Below are 25,964 nucleotides of genomic sequence, written 5' to 3' on the forward strand. Positions count from 1 at the left end.
CATGCACTGATTTAATGAATGAAAAACTATGCAAACCACAAAATCAGTTTTGGAATACATCATTTGCAGCGACCCTTTCCTAGGACTGAGAAAGTTGTTTTGGAGAGAAAAAGTCAGGGCTACCACAAAGATCAATGGATATTTAAATTACCCATGTTTTTTTTTTAAGAAATAAACATAGCATTCAGCTGCTGCAATGGTGTCATGGGTTTTCTATATATTTGGTAGATTCAAAAGCTGAAAATGCTACATATCAGTACAGAAAGCATATTGTTGCACCAAGCAGCAGTAAAGCTGATTTGCCTCAGCCACCATCTCCAAAAGGCAAAAACCTAATTAGAGAATGACACAAATGTGGCCACAACAACAGTTGCCTCTACAGAACAACATAACGGGCAACACAGCTCTTAGTCCAGACGATGCCCTATAAAGAGTATCTGTTCTCTTAGGGGGGTAGGATGGCTTGTGTTGGACTTTGTTCCTTTTAAAGGCCTCATTTTTTGTTTGGGAGTGAAAAAAACACAACGGCAACTGGTCTGCAGAAGTCCTTCTGAGCCGAACTGGTTCTGAACGGGTGATCAGCATGTCAGTGTTGCCTTACCGTGAAATATGATTTAGCTCATACTGTAGATAAAGATAGGAGTGGGAATAAATCTGGCAAACTTCGTGCATCTGGTAGTGTTAAACTGACTATTTAACTATGTCCCAAAGAACAACAGTTAAACCACTTAATTATTACTCAGTATTTATAAATAAATATCAATAAATGAAAGTAAATGCATATTTAATTAATGTAAATAAATACTAATATTACTAAATAGTGAGATATTCATGTCTATAGACAATTTAAATCAATATAATTACATTAAACACATGTACATTTAATTATGTATCAATAAATTTACTATTAACCTCCACATTAATTTAGGCAATTTTGGATGTACAAAACAGCAAGAGAATGTAGGTTGAGAATCGGAACGTACCTAGATACAGGAACTTCTGCAGAGTGTCCTATAAAAAAAACAGGAGAAAATCAAATTCAGAAAGCAGCATCTGTTATCCCAGATCCTAATTATTTGAAGCTTGAAAGAAACAATAGAAATAGTTTTCCCAAATATTCCTACTAACAGTAAAATCCAAACTTAATCTGCACATTTTCTAATAAATAACTTTCAGTAAGGAGGCTGTATGTTTTAGGAAGAAAACTGCACAAGTTTGACAGTACAAACAAATATATGCCTAAAACAGAATACTTCCCCTTCCTCTTTCTTAGAGTGCTCAAATTCATTTACTTATTGAAAAATCGGACAAGATTGTAAGCATTTTTAAAGTCCTAAGAACTGCTAACTTAGCTGAAAAGGTTTAGACTTAACCTGGAAAATATTTTTTCCAGAATTATTTGAATTAGGAAAAAGATTTAAAAATTAAAGAATTTAATCTAATCCAGATTATTGTGTCCGAAACAGATTAAGGAACAATTACCTCACCATTTATACCCACATTTCTAAGTAAATGGTGGTATTCAGAACAGAGATGGCAATAGATGGGCTGGCCACATCAGTAAATTCAAGTAACCGTTGTTCATTACCTTTTTTTAATCCTAAAAGAGTTTTGTATGAGAAGGTGTGCCCATTGCATAATGCCAATATTGCTTATTTGCGTGCATGAAAACTGTGCTTTCAACTCAAATTAGTTGTCTTGAGTTCTTGCTTAAATTTACAGTGGCAGTACAGTCAAGGCAACCTAGTCTTTACCTGGGAACCGGTTGCCATTTTTGAGTTTGAAGTCAAGGTGTTAATGAAAACGGAATTGCTTTTTCTTGGCTGCCATTTGTCACTGCAAAGGCTAACTCTAATTGTCAGCTTGGGATAATAAAACACACATTAAAAAATGTTACATGCATTTTTGCTCACGGGGATATGGGGACTGTCACTAAGGACAGCAAGACTCTACAAAAACCCAATCACCAAACAAACCTCTTGGGCTGAAACACAGAGACCGGTGGTGTAGTACCCTCGACTCCTGTTACTGGAATAACTCTCAAAAGACTTATTCTGGCCGTATCTTGGACCTTCCCCACATAATTTCCAGTAATTTTTTGGATGATTAATCCTGTTCCAATTACCTCAAAATTATCAGCAGAGAACAAGTCAAAAGGGCTGTCTGAAGCCTTCGTGTTGATTAGCAGTGCATCAAATTCTTTGCCGACCTCAAAGTTTCCAATCACATCGTCTAGTCCTAGAGCTGAGGAAGAAAATAAGCTCACAAACAGCTCTTCAAAGCAAGCCAACTTCCACCATGTGGAAGCACCTGGCAACTTACTTGAGATGTTCATAAGAAAAACTACAAGAATTTAGATGACCACATGGAAAAATATGACAGCAAATTCAACACTGAGTATTGTAGCATCTGAGTTCTTACGCAACTTCTCAGTAAAGACATGTATATTTTGGTGAATTTCTGAAGGGTTAGGGTTCTGGTACTCCATCTGTTAAGGGTAAACGAAACGTGAGAAACAGTTTGAACCCCTCTTTTGATTTTCGTTCTTTGAATGTTATCCTTTGATTTTGTGTCACTGCAGATCTGGTGTATAGGCCACTAACTGTTTAAAGTGGAATAATAATCGTTTACATTGCAAAAACATTAAAACTCCAAAAGGGGCAATGAAATGGAGTCAGAGAAATGGTAAAGTATATAATAATACTCACTTTGCTAAGGCAGTATTAGATTTAATTGTTTAAACAGTTTAAGCAACTTTAACAGGTTGTATAGACTTATTATGAGAGTGACATATATAATAATGCAATAATAAAACAGGTGTGCAGAGAGGATAACGGACAACTGAGGCTAATTAGCAGGAACAAAGAACAATATGGTGTGGAAAAAAAATCACAGCCAGATCTGAAGATCTCATACCCACCTGTAAGGCTTGTCTTGGAGTCTATCATTTAGCTTTGTTATTTCAAAGCTTCATTACAACTTCTGGTTCTCAGATCCACAAGCACTGAAAACTTACAGTTTCATCTTCAGCAACTGGGTGCTTGTGAGTGCTTAGAATACCTAAAGAGAGGTCTTTGTGTCTCCTTGGAAATGATTTGGGATAGTTTTAAGTTGTACAATGTATCTGTGTATTAAACCAAGTTTTCCAATACTTCGGAGTTAAACTATGTTATCAAAGGGAATAATATCTGAAAATAACCTTTTCACTTGTTTTCAGATTGCTCCAGTCTGACAAAGGAACTTCAGCCTTCAGTGAACTTCACAATACTTTCACAAAGATATTTTGACTACCTACCAGTTCCAACTAAAATGATCTCGTATTCTTTCAGGTTTATAAGTAGAATGCAATTTTTAGATTAAACACAAGAGGGTGACAAGAGTTTAGGAGTCTCAGCAAAGCAAATTATTGCAGTGAAGAATCACTCATTTAAATTTCCGCAAACTACTTGTCCAGGTTACTGAAAGGTTGTATGAGTAATTTATTTTCTACCCTTGAAAGTGATTCAGTAAGGATAAAACAGTTCAAAAACAGTATACACAATAAAGATATTGCTAAGTAATTCTAAGAACTCAGGCAAAACAAGTAAAAGAGTAGCTAGGAAGGCAAACCATATACGAGTTTGGGATTTTTATAAGTTTTCCTGTCTGTATCTGAGCTAATTATTCTCTGTGTATGGTGGGGGAAAAGACCTCTCCTTTTTTGTTCCCTGCCCATTTTCTGCCTTCTCTATTTCCCCATTGCACCCTCCCAAAATTCAAATACAGTCCTGAGAAGATCTGTTTGATGACATTTTCATTACATCTTTCAAACTTCCATCAATATTTCACAATGGGGTTTTCTGAGAGCTACAAAAATGTTACACTACCACATCTTCAGCAGGCAGCGAGCTCAACTCTGCTACCTGAAATAGTTGTAAATTTTTACTTACGTGCGGATTTGCTCTCTGCTAAATCATACAAGTTCCACTAAAACTTTGCTAATTGTACAAATCAGTGTGTGCATACTGATCATGGCAAAACATCCCAGTGAACCAGAATAACCGATACACTACATGACTATATTCTGCAGATGCAAATATGTCTTAAACAGCTATGGTGCATAAGCTGTTTAAAGTCTGTGCTTTTCTCTGTCTGAGGAGTGATTTGTATGATGTTTTGATTTGCTGGAAAGGCAGTGGCAAACTGCTTCACTGAGAGTTCAAAAAGCAGAAACAAAATTAGAAACTGATGACAAACAGGATGCATGATGTTATAGTAATTGCACAGCTTTCTCTCTAAATGTTGGTTGCTGAGAAAACAAAGTCTTTCGAATTGGTGTGATAAATATACAAGCACTAATGACTAAGAAGTCCGAGGAACTTTGCAGAGAAAATGTACAACCCTGAAAAATCATTAAGATTCTATTAATAAACTCTCAATATCGATATGACTACTTTTCTGTAATGAGCCTAGTAAAGATATGAGAGACTGAAGGATTCTCAGCCCAGCAGATACCATTTTAAACTTCATCTGGCACCAGAAAATCTGTTAATTCAGCCACCATTTAAAGACAGGGAGATAAAACACCAAAAAGAGATGTAGTTCTCTGTGTACATCCTAAAGAAATTTCTTCTTACCTTGGCTTCCTCCTAGAGTGGCTAGTTGAAAAGCTTCTTCAAGAGTTAGTCCTGTTTCGTTCACTTTATTGATCTGAAGGCTATTAGATGCCATCATTGTTTTCCTGATGGCATCAAGCATAGAAGCTGAATATCCACCCGCAACATCTAGAAGGGATCAGGCTCTTAGAAACAAGCTTTGGGAATAATTCTCTGGGTTAAACTTCTATGAGCTTTAATTAAATGTTACAAAGGGGCAGACGTTGTAAACACAAAAAGTTTTACCGCTAAGTGCTGTCCCTGGATGTATAATTCCTAATAAAGGCACTCTGACATACAACTTAGGCTAAATAGAACATAACACAGAATAACAGAAACCTTCAAAGTTGTTATTCAAGCCCTGTTTACTCTCACAACAGGAACAAAATTGTCTTCATTCAGTTTTGGTTTTCTTTTTAAATACTTTCTTTTTAAAATATTTTTAAATACTTCTAAAATACTTTTAAATAATTTAATTGAAGTATTTAAATAAATTTAAATACTTCAAATACTTTAAATACCTGCTCTAGATTTCAGTACTTTAGACTTCACTACTCTAGAAGTAGTTGGGAAAAACAAGCAGGTCCATAGGCTGGAGACATGCCGACTTCTAAATACAAACAAGTAGGTATGTTTTTGTACGTCCCAACGGTTTCTAAAAGTAACCGTTTTTACAACGCACCACTAACCTGTGCCAAGGCCAAGCTTCACATTGTGTTTCAGCACCTTTTGCACATTTAAGACACCGCTGCGCAACCTGGATTGGAAGAAGAAATGTGTTCTGTGTGATACGTGCAGAGAAAGTTCAGGAAGAGCCGAGCTGCAGAGCCGTTTCATGAGAAAGGTTCTCAGAACATTTGCAATAGATTCGGTTTATCAAACTGGGATGGAGCATTTGCATTCATACATCTGAAAGATGGGGTTTAATCACTAAAAATAAAGGCGATTTTTCTCAGTTAAAAACTCCCATAGTTTTATAGTTATCTGCTGAAAATGAGCTCTCAATATTATCTGTGAAAAAATCCAAATATGAGGTAAAGTATATTCCAGAAGATAGGAGGTCATTTCAAGAGCAGTAGTAAGTCATCACAAACAAGATATCGGTTATGTTAAAGGCAAAATGACTGTTAACATTTAGTACAGTATCCCATGTGGATACCATACAGTATCTTATTTCTGCATAATAAAAAGAAGACTATATAGCCCATTCCCACTTCCCCAAAACATATGCATACTTTGAGGGGAAGGGACATGGCCTGAATCTGCCATTGATACAATAGTCAAAAGAAATAAAGTTTAAAAAAATCAATTCGTATACCTATATCTAGGTAGACAGATAGCTACATACATACATACATACATACATACATGACTATACTGAAAGACCACAAGTCAGTCCAGAGCATACCACGCAGAAGCAGAGCATGAACGGTCATTCTCAATCCAATATGTCACTTCTGGGGTATCACATACATAGCCTTGTAATGATAGGTTGGATTCTGGGTACTATATGAACAACAGCTTTATTTAATTGTACACCATTCTTTTTTTCCTTTTTTTTTTTTCTTTTTAACTTACGAAAAATTAGAATTGGGGCAATGTGAAATTGCAGCTCCGCGAAGACTAAAAAGTTTCAGCTCTTCTTCAGAAAGATAACAGGCATGAGCCATCACTGTCTAAAGAAAAACAGAATCACCAATTTACTCAACATTGCATTTACTTCAGTACCTGTGATTTTTGCTGCACTACTTCTAATATCCAAAAGGACACCTGTTACCATCAAGGAAAATTAAAGCACTTCTTGAATGACACCCTTGAAATCAACAGGGGAGAAAGTCTCATTAACTTCAGTGTGCCTCTCAGCTTTTTTTTCATTTATTAACGAAGATAGGGTGCTGCCTCTTGCAGTGACTGCTGTGACCTAAGTGCTTCAAGGAACAAAGGCAAGAATTCCCCAGTTGCCCTAGCACTGTAGTAACCTTATGATTTATATTTTCTAGCTAATACAGAGATTAAGTACTGGGGCTAGGAGTATGTCAGATACAATGGAAGATATACGTACTCTTAGCACATTTCCCATTGTCCCTCTAAAGGTTTGAACCAGGTAGAGATATATATATGGAATATCCATTAATTAAAATAATCTAATTTGTTATGCAACTGTTTAATGACATTTCTTTCTTGGCCTACATAGCTGATTTTAAAAATAAGTTCACAAGCAGTATACACAAAACATAGAAGTATAGGATAGTATCACTTAATAGCACATAAACCAATTATTCCCAGACAAATCTACTTGGAATTACCTTATATGCCAAATGACCACTCAAAGACAACAGCAAGAGCTCTTTCAGGCCTTGCAATCTGCTGATAAAAATGAGAACGGCACAGGGACTGTTTCCACTGAGCATTTCCTAATAGCACTGTACCCTTGCCATCCTTACTAATCAAGCTCAAATGTAACTGAAACTGCAATGACAACAGCCACATTTTAAGTTAAGGACATACATATGGTAGCTGTCGAACCATATCTCTACTGATGTGTACTTCTTTTTAAAAAGAAGGAAATATTTCAGCCACAGCTCTGAAAAACATACTTTTAAAACATTAAAAAAAATAATGGTGTCTTAGTTTTGGTGGTTGGGGAGGGGGCAATGTCTGTGGTTTTGTTATGCTTGTCTTTCATAGAATGCTTCCCCAACCAACCAGAAGCCTGGTACCAGAAAGCACCCGTAACCCTGATTTTCAGCAACCTTTTTCAGCGCTGTGCATATAAAAGCCTGACAGAATTAAGACATATGTTTTTGCAGCACCAATATTCTCTTTGGTACACTGATGCAACAAATCATTGTGCATAGGACTGTGCAAGAGAACAAAATTTAATACTGTGTACATACTTAAGTAGTCCATATTGATTTCTCAGGTAAAAAGGACTGTAAATAAATAATTTACTGGGGTACATTTTTGAAGACAGAAACGGGAGTTCAATACCTAATTCCCAAGGAGTTCCCAGCTGTCCTTTGTGCCTAGAATTTTAAATCAATTTGACCGGTGCTTAAGCACTCTGACCGTAATTAGGCTGTTCATACTCACTCTCGCATGGGGTCTCTGCTATCTAATAAGGTAAACCCTGGCATTCCAACCTGTGCTGAGTGTGGCCTGGTATCAGATCTGCTTGTATTTGTCTTGCCAGCATAAAGCTTCAGGCCACCGTGCCTCTCAATACTTGGTAAAATCAGCTAATGATGTGAGAGTGCTTTTGGGTAGTCAGAACAGTAAAGCATACCTGTCTGTATGTGAGGTTGACACACAGAACACAACAGGACAAGCCGCTTTTCTGTAGGAAACTGCCAAAAAATGAAGTTGGTCCTACCATAATGTCATAGAACAAATCTCCAGGCAAAACCAGCATGCAAGAACACCGTAATATAAGGGTAATTGGGTACTGCCCAAGCGTTACCAGGTCCTACAATACCAGCTTTACTCCGTCTCCTTCTGATCCTACTGCCCCAATACTCTTTGGAGCCCTTGGAAAATGGATCAGGGAGCATAAAGTACCTTAATTGTTCATGTTCCCTAAAATGCTTAGGAAAAGTGTGGGCTTGTCTAAAGGTCCAATATCTTGACCAACACCTGTGCAATAGAGAACATAAAACCAACTTACTTTCCCCTAGATGTCACTAACCTGGACAAAACAATACCTACTTTTCAGGTAACTACAGTTAACCATCATATTCTCTATGGGGATAAATGCAGGCTATACTGTGCAGGTTTTTATGCAGCTACCTTGCTAGTAAGCAGCTTGTTTTTATCATACAATTCAGTGTAATTCTGGTAGGCAGGAAACATGTTCTCCACAAGTTTGACTTCTTCTTCATTCTCACTTATGTGACTCTGCAAAAAGAAAATACATAGCAATGAGTGTTTTAAATAGCATTAAGCCTGACATTACAACTTTCTGAGCAACATACTGGTGCTAAAGTTATAATGACAGAAACTAGTGTTTGGAAAGCCTATAGTTAGATCTAGTCCTTGGGTTTCTCTTTTCATTGGAGAGGTCCCTGGGACCGAAAAGAGTAGCTCCATTTGTTCCTATAAAAGCGATATGAGATGGTATGCCTGGATGGTCCAACCCAGTAGTTTGGTGACATAATGGCCCACTTGGTATTTGGCAAATGTTAAAATAATAAATAAAATAATACATATGACTGGGAGGTAAAAGAGAGAACCAGCCTACCACAGAGGGGACCCTTTGGTCAGGGCCACAGCTACCTAGCTGCTCCACGTATCTTCAGATGGGCTGATTAATTCCTGGTCTCAGATAAAAATCTGATCCTCCTGTACTCCCATTGGAGCATATATTTTCAAATGCCTACTTCATAATGGCAAAAAATCCTAATGTAGCATAGCTTTGTAACAGTATATGCTTAGAACAGTGTAACCAAAAGAGAAACATCTCAAAGTTTCAACAGTCCCGTAAGCTTTAAAATATGTCTTTTTTAAACACAGAAACTTCATCATACCGGAAATCTTACTGTTATGCTAACAATGTTAAATAAGATACGAAGATGAGTAATTCTTTTATCTACTGAAATCTGCTCTGTACAGAAAGAGCAGAAGGCAGAGAGACAGACGTAACAACCTTGTACTAGGGAGTGCAACCTTTAGCAACTCAAGGGTCGCTCTAACCATGCACCGCGGCTTGCTAAATTGCACATCCTTCCAGCCATGAGCCTTCTCATTTCCTGTGCAGGTCACAGTGTTCTTTCAGAGTACCACTGGTAATTTCAGAGGAATTGAAAACACAGCCTCCAAGGTAAGAAACAATGTGGTTTAAGTGTTTTGCTGAAATTATGAAAACTCCCTGGTCTGTATGCTATCTATCCAAACTATTTAAATTGTACGTGGAGCTCTCAGAGCTTACCTGTACGTGGAGATCACGAGCCTGTGCTAAATCGCCAAGTGCAGACAGCAAATCCTCTGTGCAGGAAGGGCCAAAGCGGGGGGTTATTACAGGCTGTACCCTTGGATACTGAAAATATTAAAAAGACATGCGTGGGATTCTATGTCTATATATCAGTAACCATAATTAAGACAAGCATTTACACAGCAATTACATTTTGTCTCCATCACTCATTGCTTACGGCATCCTTGCCAACTCAAATTAAACCATATAGTCATTTCCTAATTTTTATTAGAAATTTTACCAGAGAAATAGAGAATCAATTTATATTTATTTTCAAAACAGTTTTAATGAACCTTAGTAAAGAAGTTATTCTTATTAGAAGTCCTTCATCAAGCCACTGAGACTTTACCAGACTTCAGGAGAAGCACTGGATGCTTTTTCATATTTGCTGACAGTCCAGTATGCATTATGAGGAGTAAGTCAAATGAATGACCAGATGTTTTTCTGACCCCTGCTTCTGTGAATATCAAACGTGTAATCATGCAAAACTGCAGAGTTCTGTAAAACCAAAGCCTTTTTATTGTTCAGTTTTCTCCACTCATGATAGCAACAAACTGTCCCTATACTCCCTAGACAGGAAGATGAGTGGTAGCACCAGATATGCAGTAGGAAACAGTGGAGAAGACACCAAGACTACAGATACAGATGTTTGCTTTACACCTTGCACTTCTCAATTAAAATTGTCATAAAAATAGACAATGGCATTACAACTCTGCCTTCAGACACAGGCAATAGTTGTGCACGTGACACCACTAGAAGACAGTATATGATAACTTGGTTTGCAGTTTCTTATACCATCTCCCAAATACAAGAAGCTCAGAACTTCTTCAGATTAGCCGATTTACTCTACTAATACATATGATTTAGGCATTAAAGTCTAGGCATCTGTTCTTGAATGTTTTGAAAGTTTTGAGGTACAAACATCAACAAATTAAGCCATTGAAGACAAAAAGCTGATAAGAAAAGTATAACTGCTTGTAATATGGGAGTGTACACCACTGCCTTTACCTCAGGAGTGTAAACCTGAATTTCTTTAGAAACACACTGGAAGACATGTGCTGACCCAAAATACTAATTTGGTAATGGATTAGTAACTGTACTGTAAAGACACTGGCTTCTGCTGATGAGAACTTCTTTTACCAGTCTATTTATATACCACAGAGTGATTGACTGACTTCCACCTTCTTAACAGAAAGTTGTCCTTTCTAGGAAGCGGAGTATTTTAAAGTCAATAGAGAACATGCACAGAACACTACTCTGCTGTGCTCTGAGCACATGAGACTGAATTTACACTGCTACAAGTCCATTTCTCAGCAACATGGCTAGCAGAACATTTTTCAGACTGATGATATCTGTATACTACACAGAAAGATGTGTATTTATTGATTTGTCACTAAGCCAGCAGTTTGTCGGTGGGATTAACTATTTCATATATTCACACAGCATCTTCTAAATACAGAAGCGAATACAAAGGAGAAATCTACTCACCTTCCTTTCCAGTAGTTCTTTAACAAACCTGAAAAAGGGTAGAAAAAAAATTTGTTATAAATCTGTCACCTGTGTTATAAATTCCAAAAAATTTAGAAAATATTTACTTAGATACACTATTAAGTATTTCAGACACAGATTAATTTTTTACAGAAAGTTGGGCCAGATTCTCAGACTAAATAAAAAGAAGCAACACAATGAAGTCAAGGTAATTACCTCAAATTATGCTAGTTGTGAATTTGACCCTGAACATACAGAATTTTTTTAATTTGCAATAATTAACATTAGACACGTGGTAATTACTCTGAGTTCTCACTGAAAACCAAATACATGTTACATTAAATTCATTGAAAACATAATTATAAGCTACAGATGCAACATTAGGGAAAAAAAATACTTAAATTTGCCCATGAATTTAAATTACAGCATTAAATATATTCTATTGTTTAAAATCCTATTTTTAAAAGATGCCACAACATTCCATACCTCACTTACAGTAGTTACTTATGTCTCCATTCACTTAAAGGACCCTTTATTTTCTGATGCTTATATTAATGTTAGTGTATAGATTATCTACCTTATGGAAAATATAGTATAGATTTGCCTGCTTTGTTAAACAAAAGATGGTACCCCAGGGACCTCTACAAAAAAACCCCAAGCAGTCAATATAGGTAATGCAGAGGAGCAAATAAAACCTCCTCTGACTTTGAAGGGAAGAAAGTCTTTGAAAACCCAAATGCACAGCGTATGCAAATAATTTGCAAAAGCTGCTTTGAGATGGGTTCTGGACAGGATCTCGGTGAATTTTTACATCATAGTTTATATTCAGAAAAACACATAATTTTGGTGACAACAAACATTGAATTAAATTTGTCAAATATCTTCAGATGGAAAAGAAAATAACGCCAGAGGCTAGATTCACAACATTGCAGCTGGTGCTAGATCACCTGCTAGAAGTGAGAGACCTAAATTAAATGTCTGCAATGACCAAAGGAGTTTGAGCCCACCATTGTCTAACTTTGAGAGCCAAAATGCAATGTGAATTAGGTATCGCCTGTCTCCTCTTACTGATTCACCCAATATAATAATAAAATATTCAGTGGAGCAGAAACTCAACTCAAGTGTAACTCTCAGGTGATAATCCAAAACCTCCAGATGACTGTTTTTATTTTTTTTCACATTCTTTGAACAGAGTCACCATTGTTTCAAAACTGAAATACCCTATACTTTGTTGGCTTAGGTACTTCTCTATGAAGAAAGAAACTCAGGTTCAAACCATTGTCTTCTATATCAGAAGAACAGATTTGAACATCTGTCTTCGTCTTTCCAGATGACTACTACTACTAGAAGCATATTACATATTCTAGATTTCAGCTCCCTAACGTTTTATTCAACCCTCTTTGCAGGAGAAGGGTAGATTCAAATTCTTGACTTGAATTTAGATTTAGTACATGAAGCACTTGGAATTGTATATTATTTCCATGCATACAATAGAAATATTTCTGGAGTTTAACTGTAAAGAGCTGAAATCAGTGTAACACATTTTCTGACAGTGTGACAGATCATGTTTCTTAGGTTCTTTAAAAAAAAAAAAAAAAAAGGTTGCCCGCTTAAAGGAAGAGCTTTTTCATCCTTCTGCAATTGTACTGATGAGGTAAATACTCCTGATTCACGCCAACAAGAACAAAGCCCTCTTCTCTAGACAGCTGTGGAGGACATGTGGCACAGTCTCATCCAAAGCTGAGGAACATTTGTTATTAACGCAATCACGAGAAGCGAGTTGGGAGCACACGATAGGTATTTAAAAGAAAGCTATTTAGAACATTCAGAAGTTTTAAAAAATATCAGAGCTGGAAGCTCTGCCACTTTCCAGGCCATTCAGCAGGACTCATGCTGTATTATGAAAATTAGGGATTTACGTGAAGGAAAACAAATGGTAGTAGAGTGCTACAAGTTTTAAAAATGTCTTTAAATATAAACACGGTTAGAAATCCATGACATTTCTAACTTTTACTGGCATTCTTCTAGAATGATTTTCAAAAATAAGGTAGCAACTTCACACAAGTGCTGTAAGATGTTTATATTACTGTCAGGCATTTTCTCTTTCAGCATGATATTTGAAACATTTATACAAGTGAACAAGCAGTCCCCTGAGAAAAGCTGTATGTCTACTTAAGCATTTCCTGAGCATGGATGTGCAAGACAAGAGAAACCTAAGACAGCAGGCTGCCATACTCCAGTCTTGGGTCCCCTCCGACATGTACATTGCCTTGATTGGATTCCCCTTCATTCTCCCAGCTGCAAGTTCAGAGTAATTTCACTGGTGCTATGCTGGAGGAGAGGAGAACCACAGCATGTTTAAAATGGGGTATATGAAAGCTGACTCCTGCAACTTGAATATATCTTTATCCTAAATGAGGGAAGAAAATACCTCAGAAGGGCAAAGGAACTGATTGCCACCCCACCATCCCATGTCAGGTCACATCAACTCCACACTCAGAGCTGTGACGGGAAAAGACAAAGAAAACAGACAACAACATACACATATTGTCTCCAAAGCCTAGAGCTGTAGCTTTCCCCCTTTGGAAAAGCTAGAGAGAAACTGCTTGGGCTATGCAGCAACTGGGTATGTAGGAATTGCCAGAACTGTAGGAAACAATACTGTCGGAAGAAAAAAAACCTGTTCCTAATAAATTTAAACTTGTAAGTTCTCAGTCAGCTTCACATTCACTTTGCAGATGTATGAAAAAGCCTTATTTCTAAAGGTTGTGCCATAAATTTAATCACCTTACCTTTCTGTCTCTTGGACAGAGTCAGCAGTATTCTCTTTGTATTGTGGCACAGTGTCATTCATATCCATGCAGACTTTTCCAACAAATGCTCTTTGACCAAATTTATCTGTTGAGATGCATAAGAATATAAAACTCAGAATCACTTGTTCTCAAAAACTGTTACCAAAGCCTGTACTGAAATCAAAACAGCAAATTCCACCCCAGCCAGCTTAATTTAAGATGAACAGAATTTATGCTCTTTTCTTAAGTTGTGACAATGCATGTGACTTTTAAGGCTAAAAAGGAAAGAGAAAAAAAAATTTAAATAGTTTTTCTTTTCCACATTAGTACCCAACTTTAAAAATGCGATAATTGAAGACTCTATTACTGTAGCTTAACCACAACCACAATTCATAATAGTAGTATAGGAAGAAGATCACTGTGAAGTAGAGGATGAGAAGCACAAGCTTCAAAGTACAGTAGCTGTAACAGATGATTACCCTGAGTGGAGAAAAGGCACAAAGATGTCAGCAAACCATCTCTCCTTAAGAGAAAGGAATGGGGTTCCTAACATGCCTCCCACACGCAGTTCAATGGAGAAAATTACCAGAGCTACTTCGAGCATCTCTCTTGAGATTTACCCATGCTAGGACTGAGAACATATGTGTAAGACTTAAAAGGAATGCATATAATATTCAATTCTAAGCTTTCAATTGTGTCTCTGAATTAGATGTCTTTTGTCCACTTTTTCTGAGTTGTTGAATACAACAGCTTCAAAGTTTTAGGTTTTCCTACAAAATCGGAAAGACTAGGGAATTTTTGATGGAAAGCAAGACTCTCATTAACTTGCTCTGCTTTAGGAACTGGATGAGCCTTGAGAAATCCTGCAATAATCACAACACTTTCAAACATCAGGCATTTGCAACAGTGAACAGAAGGGAGGGGTGAGATCCTGACACAAGTCCCACTGTTGTGTTTTCAGAGGGTGTGTAGAGATTTTTGATGTTGATTCTCAACTGAAACTTCAGAGTATCAGGAAATTAACACATTGACTGCACCTCTTGTCACTCAGCCCTTTAATCCTCAAATAGCAAAAGGCCAGAAAGAGAAGAGAACGGCAGATGAAGCGCAACTCCAGCAGACCTCATTCAAGCTCAGCCAGCAGCTGATTTGGGAATGAAGAGACTGGCAGAAATAACAGGACAGAGGTGGTTAAGTGAACAAGGGTAACTAGGGTGGATTTGGGGGACACAGTATGACAGATACAATGAATAAAAAACAAATTAGTAGAAAGATAGATCCCTAGCTAGTCTAAAACTCCTAGTGTCTGTTTCCTTCAACTAACACAGCCTGCACAACATCCTTTAAAACTCACTGTTAGCCTTACCTATAATTTCAGCAAGAAGAAGAGAAGTATCTGTGTAAATCGTTGCAAAGTAGCAAGCTGTAGTCGTTCCATTCTTTAGAGTTCGTCTCTGTAAAAAGAAATCAGTTTCAACTGTCTGGGAAAAAAAATAGTCAAGCTGCCAAAACGCAGAACAGGCAGTCTGATTTCAAACTGTGAGAACATTCAGTTATTGTGAAATTGTGCAGTGAAGTGGAAAGGTAAAATATAGATTTTTAATTTCATAATAGCTTTTTTTTTGAGTGTTAATAAATACAAAAATTCCTCTTCTAAATCCATACAGGATTTTAACAATGGCTAAAACCATAGAAACTAGTCTATATTTCCTTCACTTAAACTGGAAATAAATTCTGACTGTATTTAGAAATACAAACAACCAGTCATTTATACTATTTCTTAGTTTTGAAAGGCTCTCCAGTTTTCACAATGAAGCACTGTTTACCTAATGTTAGCAAAGCAAGGCTTTTGGGAAAAAGTAGTGGTTTTCATTTGGCCACCTGATGTGGCTGGGAAAAATAGCCAGGCTTTCATGTATAAAACCCCTTTGTTATCCCTGAATAAAAAACAAACTTCAAGGTAAAAGTAAACCAAGAACAACTGCTCAGAGTGTAATTTAATTATTTATTTAATTATACCATTTGAAAGAAGAGGGTGGTGAATACCTCTTCATATTATATTTGGAGGACATAACAGTAAATGAAGAGCCATTTAAAGTTACATTAAGTCATGGTGAAATTTATAGCTTCACTTGATCTTGGGATTAATGCATACTATATTGACTACCCATCCAACACACAGGTTTAAATTACATTTTTGAATTCTCTCTACAATGTACCTTGAGAATTGTATTTTATATTTTTAATGAGATAGAAGGTGGGACATCAAATGCAACTTTTGAGAATGGCTAGAACTAATTATTTGACAAACAGGAAGCCAAGCTCTGTCTTTTCCATACAATATTCAAATTAAAGCCAATAGTTAAAAATATGTCTTTAAGGGTTCCTAAAATGAGTCTCAAAAATAACAATGTTATTACTAAGACAAACTACCTTTGTCTTTCTCAGCTTCTATACCCCCAGAATTCTCTGCTTCTGGATTCCTATCACTTTTTAATGGAATCTAAAAACATTCTGTTCCCAAAACATCAGCATGAGGAATTGACTTTCCTAAAATTTGAGAGACCAGACGAGATTCCAGCTAAGATCTGGCATATTTTACCTAATTTGTTTCTTTTACCAAGTATAGAAAGTGTTTATTGGAAACACAATTTTGATTTGAAAAAATTCACTGTGCTTTCATTACAACTCCAAAAGTTCCAAGATCCATATGAAACAGTATCTGCTCCCCACAGGTTTAGTTCTGTTTCTAACAGTTGAATGTTATCATCAGCCCCATCAAATATGGGGCAGAGCAACTGGTATTCTGCAGCATTTGGGGGTGAAGGCATTTTCCTAACCTTGTCCTATTTGACACACATGGTGAGAGCATAACCATTGTGTTGAAGCTCCTGCAACTAACTTCCACCTCTCACTGGCAGTTTTTTTCCAGGTGGTGTTATTAAACACCCTGCACAGCGAGCACTTCAGTTGTGCGGATGTCACCCTGTCTGAACTGAAGACACCAATAGCACATCAAGGCACAGGGCTGGAAGGTGAGATCACCTCTGTGTTTCAAGTAGCTGAAGGCATGTGTGCTTGTCACTAGAGTTTATGACCAAGCTGCTCCTACATGTTTTTATTGTGGCAGATGGCAGAAAGTCGCAGGTTTTTTTTTTTAAATTTGTGCAGCAAAGACAATATAACCATTTATTTCAGATTCACTATGTTATTATTTGGACAACACACGTTGTCACGGGATTAGACAAATGCAAGCCAATTTATGCTGGCCAAATTATTTAATCTGTTGAAGATATTTCAGTCCACATTTTAAAGGATAGATTTCAGTTATCGGACAGAATCAGTACTCTGCCACGTGACCTAGCTGCTTATTGTTCATCAAGTGGAATTTGACCCTAAAGCCTTTATAGTCCTCAGAATCAGTCTAGCTCCAACAGAGGCTCCCTCTTGGTGCCACAATACCGTTGACAGACTTAATCTAAGGCCCCTGCAGTGAAAGATACTCCTGCTACAAGGACCTCAGCTGTAAAAAATGTACGTCTGTACTGGAGCTGTAGACCTCAGCTCCAAAACACTCCAGATTCATTGTCTCTAAGAAGCATTGTTCTCTTTCACGTAGTGTTTGCAGAAGACAATTTCTGTTTTGTGCAGAAAAGGCAAGACCCCCTGAATTTTTTTTTACCCTGTTTGGTTATTTCTGCATTGAGGCTGTCAGCTTCTGCTGGCTATACTAGCTCTGAGAGTACTCTTAAATGTCGGTCATTGTACTCAGATATCAGAAAAGATGATAAACAAGTTCACTGTTAACCATGAGATTAAATGAACTATCGTATCAGCAACAAGAGAACAAGACTGGAACTAGTAGGGGACAATCTTGGATGGCAATTAGAACAGTGCCTATGCTGTTGTTTTTATCTGGTTTTCATGACATTGAAACATGCTCCACTATTTCTGATGACCTTCTGAAAACATACATATATTTCACAGTAAGTAAATGACATTTGCAGTACTTACAACAACTCTGGTGTACACTTCTTCTGCAAAATCACTGTCTTTGTATTTGGCTTCTGTTGGGAATGTGTAGGTAGTCAACCACTGCAAAAGAGGTAGATCTACTCTTGTGCCAGCAAATGAATATTGAGGGGCATGAATGTGTGTATCAACCATTCCTGGCATGAAGAATTCACTAGGGAAAGAAAAGAAAATTGTCAAATTTTGTCACAAAATGTCACAAAATTTTCCCCAGTAAGTAGTTTTGCTTTAAACACTATGTTTGACCAAAATCCACCAGAGTAAATGGCCAATACAGATTAACCTTCCTCTTTCAGCATTAGCTACTGTACCTCTACCCATACTCCTTTTACGTATGGGTATGAAGTAGTTGAATAATAACTTTTGCACAGACTTATATATAGCTACCTGAAAGAAAAACAACATAAGACCATGATGAATCCAATTATCTTTAATATTTACCCAAACTAAATACCAACAAATAAAGCAAAACTGACTTCACAATAACTAAAAGTACTCCTCCATAGAATCCACCTGAAAAAGAAAAGATTTGGGCACAGTCTTGCTTCCTAGTATGGATATATTTGCAATGCCTCTAGCTGCCAGAACATTACATTCACAAAACTGTAACTTTCTATATTCCAGTTTTCCTCTACATCATATATGTGTATATAAGCTTTTTTTTCTTTTCAATCAATGAATTTTAAGGTTTAACGGAAGAACTGCCACTGCTTCTACAAATGCAGACACAGACACTGGTGAAAAAAACTCTGCTCAATATCTTGACAGGGAAGACATATTTACAATGGAACTGTAACAGTTTGCTGTCATGTAGTGTTCATGAAATAACAGGGATGAATATGCCAACGTTACCAGGAAGTTGTTATAATTATTTTGTTTTGTGCTGGAATTACATACAGTTTAAAATTTCTCTCACTCTTCTTCCCTTCTCCCTGACTATTGAAAGAACAGTGATTTGTAGTTCCCCTTCTTCCTGCTTTCCTGCATGCTAGAAATGCTGAAAGATCTTTCCCAATCTGACCCATATTCCCACCACCTTCCATTTTCCTTAGGCTGTTTCAAGTGAAGAAAACATCTGATGACTCATATATTCTGTATAATTAGCCATCCAACAAAGCATACAGATTTTCTAACAACTGAACACTAAAACAATGATTCAGCCCTAGATTCTAAGCCAAAAGTCATTTACAGTTGTGCTGCTACATGCAAAGCATAGTAGGTGCAATCCAAAACCATTTCACTTCACCAGAAAGGTGGAAGATTTCATTGCCTGAAGAAAAAAGGAATGCTCTGGCTGCAATACAGTTATAAATCCAAGGCTCTGTGTTTAGAAGATTCAGATTTTCTCATTTTATTAGGGCTTTACATTTGCAGTGTTAGTGTTGCCTACATTTACTAAGTGTAGAATTTGGAGCTAGCTGGGCATAGCCCGCTGCTAACCAAATGGATATAAAATGTAATCTCAAGAAAAAACATCATTTACTTCTGTAAGAAGAGGTGCTGTATGAAAGCTAAATATGGCATTTTGTCCTGCGCAGTGTAAATCAGCCCGCACAATTCAGCCATGGCTCCAGTCCCAAACCAAGGAATGCAAAAATCACATGGACTGTCCAACCCTTCCAGTCCCATCCAGGACACAGGCAGCTCTTGAGTTAAGAACTCTCATGGAGCTGAAAGGGAGTTTTGCCCATGAGATTGAGGTTAATGTGCTCCCTATCAAAACATATTCACGGCAACTCACATTACTTCAGTCAGAGAATAAACTGCATTTGCTGCAATTAATCTAAACAAAACACATACTGGTTACTCAGTTCTCGTATGTCAGATGTTTTGAACCCCCACTTCTTAGCCAGCTGCTCTTGCTGATCAGCTTTTTCCAAAAACACAATCTAAAAGAAAGAAAACATAGTTAGATACTTTAAACCTGTATCCCACATCAACTTTACATGAAGGCAAAACGAGGCGTATCTTGAAACAGATTTTACACGCTTACTGCAAAGGTGATAGGTTTGCATTGAAATACTTGCTCCTCCTGACTATCAAGCATGATTTTGCAATACCTACTCACAATCCAGTGAATAACCGCACCCTTTTCGTAACTTGTAAGAAAACAGTTAATTCTTTCTCAAGCAATACACGGGCAGAACCACACAGACTTGAGTGTCCACTCGCATTCCTGCAATATACTGGCACGCCAGCAGTACAGTCAGTCATTATGTTCATTGTGGAGGTGTGCAACAGCCTTATGGGAATGCAATTACAGTATTCAAAACCAGAGGGGTCAAATTAACTGCTTTGCCTAGGACTGACTGGAAGGGAGCTAAGCATTTTCTAATTTTCTGCTCATGTCACTTATGTTGGGGGTTTGGGTTTTTTTTAAGTGCTGAGGAAGAGAAAAGAAATTGAGGGAAAAAATGCAGATAATGTTTTTATTTTCCAGAACAGACTAAAAGCATGACTAAGATCTTTGTTTATTTCAATAAAACTGCTATCTGGAGCCTAACTCAGATCCACTTGACTCCTAGAGGACACCAACTCTACCGCTGCTGAGTTACTGTTGCCAAGTCAGAATTTTAGCACATTTTCTGTTTATTTTTGAGTTGTATGGCATTTTAATCTACAACATGACTCTTGGCAGCTTAGTTCTCAGTTCTTTAATTCTTGGGAATGGCAATAACAGGAGTGACGACTCTCCCAAGAAACAAAGAGCAGAGGGTCTAGGAACCGCAATGCCCACTACAGGCTCCAGACGGGATTCCCTGCCCACGGCAGGGGGTTGGAACTAGGTGATCTTTAAGGTCCCTTCTAACCCAAACCATTCTATCATTCTATGATTCGGGTTTCTGCAACACTTGACACAGTAAGAGGACCCTGCTGCCTGCGCCAGACAAAGGCTGGCTCTCCTGGGCTTTCAGAAGTTCTTGCCGAACCACAGCTTCTGCCAGGAACCAGCTCATGGTGTTCTAACTCCCTTGGTATAAGAGCTCATTCCTCTAAGTTCAAGGGAACAATCTTACTGCTATCAGCATCCTTCTGCTCCTGTGAAGATTCCCACACTGAGGGCCTGCATCACCCTCATGACAGCAGTTTCTGAGGCAGCAATTAAATAAACATTTAAAGGCAAGATCAAATAGCTGTAAAAAGGCAATAGGAAGTAACTTAGGAGGAAGATCAAGAGGACCAAAAGAGCACTGTTTAGCAGTTATTTGCACGCCCATTTTTATGTGTGTGACATTACCTTTTGAATTTTGTATTTTTTCTATAGTGAAAAATAAGCAAAGGCTGCTAAACTGTAGACAAGGAGTTTTGGACTGCCTAGTCTTTTAAATGCACATATGGCTTATATGATTTACACTGTCTAAAGATCAGATGTTTTAAAATTTTAATCAGAAAAAAAACGTATTAAAGTCATATCATATAAATAAATACCACCCTAGCAAAAGCTGTAAGAATATTGTAGTCCATTAATACTTCACATGAAGCAGCATCTCTCTCCTTCTAAAGAGGAATATAGCCAGCTTAATTAGCTATATATCTGCAGAAGGCTTAGAATACAGACCTACTGAAATTTCAGATGAGCAATAAAGAAAATGTCACTCAGATGCTGAAGTCAAAATGGATGCAGAATGAGTAATGTTAGAGCTGCTGAAAAAAAAAAAAAAAAAAAGAGAAAAGGGAAGAGAGAGAGAAACATGAAATACCAGATGGCAAATTCTGGAAACAGGCGTTGCCATGGAAAAGAAGTGGCTATTATATACTGTTAGGGTGCAGATAAATAAAACACTTAAATCGCAGAAGAACGAAGAAAATATATTTCAAGGGAGCTGGACACGTGAAATCAACCCTAAACCTCACACCTGGTCAATTACTGTTGAACGCAGCTATGGATGAATCAGCAAGACAACTATACTATTTTCAGACAAACTTCCCAACAGAACTCCTTGGTAACCCAAGAGATGCTCCCCATTGCTTTAGGATGCATTTGCACTGGCCACCTTTCTAACACTGAATGCTTTAAGGTCTTTGAGGTCCCAGGCTTGGACATTCGCTCGCACTGGTCCATTAAATTAGTTCTGGACTATAACACTGTAAAAGCAAGGAAAAACTCTACGGCAGAGTCATTACAGAGTCAAAAGAAGTGCACAGACAAGACAAAGACCTTCAGCTTGTAAAGAAGGAAGTCAAGGACGATAACCACCACTTTGGGAAAGGTGTCTCACAAAAGGTAGGATCAACAGCTGCTACCACCACTGCCCAAACACTTTGATCAGTTCTGATGTGTCACCCATGTAATGGGGCTAAAGGATCCAAAGATGAGGAGCTGAGACCTCCCTACTCTGGTGCCTAGCTCAGGCCTTTTTTTTATTCCAAGAGATGCCCAAAGCTCCTCCATCAACACATAGCTGGTCCACTAAACTATGCATCAACCCTGATGCAGTAAATCCCGCCTGCCTCCAAGCACCACAGTGCATGTTGCTTTGCTACAAAAGAATGGAAAGTGAATGATACTGGCTGAAGGAACACAGGTTTTTTTGATCCAACAATGCCTGGGTTACTTCTTTTCTGTCTATGACATTCATAGATGAACATGAGTAAGGGGTCCATCCTTCTTTCCCCTCCCACATGCTTCTCTTCCTTCCCTCTTCCCACAACAATTAGCTGACTTTTGCAATTAGAGATACGATGCCTGTTGCTTGCCTAGTTCCCAAAACTGGCATGTGAAGTTGGATAAGAGGCAGGAGCACTTATTAGACCCAGCTCCTGAACGAATGACCCAATCTACTGAGAAAGTCTAAGCAACGAACTCCAGATGGATGTTAGTGCCTTGGTACCTTCCTCCTTGTACAGCTAACACGCATCACTTGCTCTCCCAGCTGGCTTAAGTCAAACACCCACGTTTGGCGGTACTTAATAATGTTAACTCTTATTCCACAACTCTTGCTCTTTTCATGCCTTCAACAGGAGCTTTTAGCTTAATACTTGTTCTATTTACTTAATATGCTACTCAGCTAAGTTAATTACACCAACATTTCAACTCACATTTTGCACCTGTCTCTATTTTCTTTACTCTGAGGAATACTACTCTTTCTATTTGCTGTTCCTCAAAACCAGCACCACACTGCTCTGCAAACCACTCAGTTAAACACAGTCCGTATTTCACTAACTTAAAAATAACTTGAGTCATCATACCTGACAGCAGCATTTTCCTTGATAAAGCTCCCTTTTCATCTACAGGCAAAGCACGGAGCTGACATTTCACCTGTAGGATTTACCAGCCAAGTATCCCCACATGCAGTGGGGGTCTGGGCAGTGTTTCTGTGGCGCAGGTTGTATGCTCCTGTCCCTCGGACAGGGACTCACTCTGGAGAACAGGACCTGGCTGTTCACAAAGTCTGTTCACCCCATCAGAGACCATGCCAAGATTCTTCCATGATGGAGTCAGTAACATGAGGCGAATATTTACTTAAACTTACTTCTTTGGGAGTAATACTGAAACAGTTTTGGTGTAAACTTGGACAAGAAAGGTAAGCAATTTTCTAACTGTCATGTTCTCCTTGAAAAGACAACGCTTCCATGATTCCAGTGGAAGTTCCCCATGAGGTTAAATTATGAGTAATAGGCTAAAGGGTACCAAAACCCTCTGTATCACACCGTGGAATAGTAAAATGACAAGAATTTGTATTAAAAAGAGAAGAAAATGAAAGTCCTTGTTACTGTACTCTGGTGGGAATTTTATTTTTGGACAACAGTGTTCTACTGGAAAATATTTCTTTTTAAAACGACTGCATGGGAATATGCCAATTTATGCACGGAAAACAGCATCCAGTGAATTCTTGTTCACTAGGAGAAGGGAAGAGAGTGACTGAGAGCACAAATCCCTAGGTATAGCTTACTAAGGCACCTGTTTTTCAAGAAAATCACTTAAAGGTCTTGATTTCCTGAGGATGCTGAATAGGGACCCTTTTCCGGAAATTGCCAGTACACAGAGCAGGATGGGGTATGAGCTTCTCCCTCCTGCGCCCAAGTTACACAAACCAAACCCTTTTTTTATTCAGCTCTGTTGTTTTTAGTTGACACCAGCCAATACATAGTTATGCAGGTTTTTATTGTCCTCCCATACATCAAAATACAGCATAGACTTTGCTATGCCTTGCACCAGACTCCTCAAGAGCTGTAAGGAGGCTGTCCTGAAACACACCCTCATGGTCCTGTATGAACAGATAAAATAAACACTGTAAGGGCTCAAAGTGTGGTTTTGAATTGTACTGAAGCCTGACATGCTGAAGCCTGTTCTTTAGCAGCAAGAAAGAAAATGACCTTCTTTTTATCATAAATAGGGTACCTATATGTATACTATTGAGTCTATAAGAAATTACCAGTCTACCTGCACAACATGCACTGTACAACTGAGTTTCACCTGTGATACTATTAAGAGAATGATACAGCTTTCCTGCCAGAATCAATCTTGTGTTATCAGTAAGTGCAACTTTAAACTTGGCTCGTACCACTAACATGCCCAACATCCCCCAAGATTGCCTTCGTAACTCTATGTGGGTATATGCCATGATTTTTCTTGTGACAAGAAAGAAGAAAAAAAAAAAAAAGTCCCTCAGAAGGCTGTGCATGAGTACAGGGGGTACACTGCAACTACTCACAATCATGATTTGACGCTTAGAGAATGAAAAACCCACTTGTGAAACTGAAAGAAAAATGAGAGAATCTGGAAGAGTGCCTGGTCCAGGCACGCTGCTGCTTCGGAAACATTGAGCACACTTCAAAAAACAGATTTAGGTTGCCTGCAGAGTCGTTCCAAGGAGGTAATGTGCCATCCCAGTTATCTCCAGTTCCCTTCTGGACTGGAGACCACACTGGCGTGAAATCCCTTCCCCGCGGGTCCCTCCTCTTGCCGACAGTCTCCGACTACTTCGAGCGCCGAAATTTTCCATCTCCACCCTGCGGAACGGCGGAGACGGCCCTGCCCCTCACCACCCCCGGACCGGGACTCGGGACCCAAAAGGGTCATTTTCCACTGCGAGACAGGGGGACGCCGGGGGAGAGCGGGACACCTGGAGACCGCCGTCCCGCCGGGGCGGCGGCCCCGCGCCTCCCCCGGCCGTCCGCACCCGCCGCCCCCGCAACACCCCTTCCCTCGCCCCCCGCGCTCACCGTCCCGCTGTCGTCCACCCCCAGCAGGTGTCCATGGAGGATCTCCATGGGCGCGGAGGCGCTGGAGTGCACGAAGGTCCCCCTGAAGACGTGGGCGAGCGGCGGGCGCTGTGGGGAGCCCATGGCGGCCGGCGGCGGGGCTGGCTTCGCCGTGGCGGAGGCGGCTGGGAGCTTCCACACAGCGGGCTACCGCCCCTCGGTGTCTCCCGGTGCCGGCGACGGCTTCCTGGAGCTGTCACCATTTCCCCACCCCCTGGTGACTTTCTCTTCGGGGAGTGGTTTCGGCGGAGGGAGGGCGGGAGGCCGGGCCGCCCCCTTCCCCCGGCGCCCCGGGAGGCAGGAGGTGACCGCGGGCGGCCGGGAGGTGCGAGGGGTGACCCCCTCCCTCACCCAAACCGTCAGCCACCCCTACCGTCGGACCCATCCCCAGGACCCTGCAGGGATGGGTCCTCTGCCGTGTAAGAGGCTCAAAAGCCTGGAGCAACGCCCGGTGGGTCGTGGGGGTGCCAGTTACTTCCCACCAGGCGTCTGGCCATACTTTACGATGTCCAGCAACTAACTTTTGCAACCAAACTGAAGGCTGCAACCACTTTCAAGAGTTTCATTTACAAATGTTTGAGTCCGTAAGCTTCCTCTGCCACAAACGGCCAGCATCTTGGAACCTGTTGGTCTGTGCCGGGAGCACTAGGAAATTCATTGGATGTTTTCAGAAAAACAGACCTAATTTTAAAATGTTATAAACCTTAAATATCTATTTTAAGGTGTCAGTTACTGCTTTGTTTCACCTATTCTGTTGTACTCAGTGCCCCCGTACTGCACATTTGTAGGGTATAGGAGTAGAAAATAGATGCCAGCTGAGGTACCAGAACTACCGGCAGTAGGCAG

General features: G+C 39.1%; 1 protein-coding gene across 2 annotated transcripts in view; it reads right to left on the bottom strand.

Annotated features, from left to right (window-relative positions):
• The window catches only part of GDA (guanine deaminase), a 32,049-nt gene extending 6,723 nt beyond the window's left edge, over positions 1-25,326 (bottom strand). Inside the window, exons 1-14 of one of the 2 annotated variants that reach the window (XM_063320054.1) lie at positions 25,080-25,326; positions 19,713-19,801; positions 17,895-18,066; positions 15,247-15,334; positions 13,881-13,986; positions 11,089-11,116; positions 9,559-9,666; positions 8,421-8,528; positions 6,213-6,310; positions 5,324-5,391; positions 4,617-4,763; positions 2,126-2,244; positions 984-1,011; positions 52-624 (exon numbers count right to left, since the gene is read on the bottom strand). In XM_063320054.1, the coding sequence (XP_063176124.1) occupies positions 620-624; positions 984-1,011; positions 2,126-2,244; positions 4,617-4,763; positions 5,324-5,391; positions 6,213-6,310; positions 8,421-8,528; positions 9,559-9,666; positions 11,089-11,116; positions 13,881-13,986; positions 15,247-15,334; positions 17,895-18,066; positions 19,713-19,801; positions 25,080-25,202 (1,287 nt within the window). In that variant the 5' untranslated portion in view covers positions 25,203-25,326 and the 3' untranslated portion in view covers positions 52-619. Of the gene's footprint in view, positions 1-51; positions 625-983; positions 1,012-2,125; positions 2,245-4,616; positions 4,764-5,323; positions 5,392-6,212; positions 6,311-8,420; positions 8,529-9,558; positions 9,667-11,088; positions 11,117-13,880; positions 13,987-15,246; positions 15,335-17,894; positions 18,067-19,712; positions 19,802-25,079 lie in introns of those variants that run through there. The other variant, XM_063320053.1, reaches the window with a different exon arrangement.
• Between the last annotated feature and the right edge of the window lie 638 nt (positions 25,327-25,964).

Source organism: Chroicocephalus ridibundus, chromosome Z (genome assembly GCF_963924245.1).
Source record: "Chroicocephalus ridibundus chromosome Z, bChrRid1.1, whole genome shotgun sequence".
Lineage (NCBI taxonomy): Eukaryota > Metazoa > Chordata > Aves > Charadriiformes > Laridae > Chroicocephalus > Chroicocephalus ridibundus.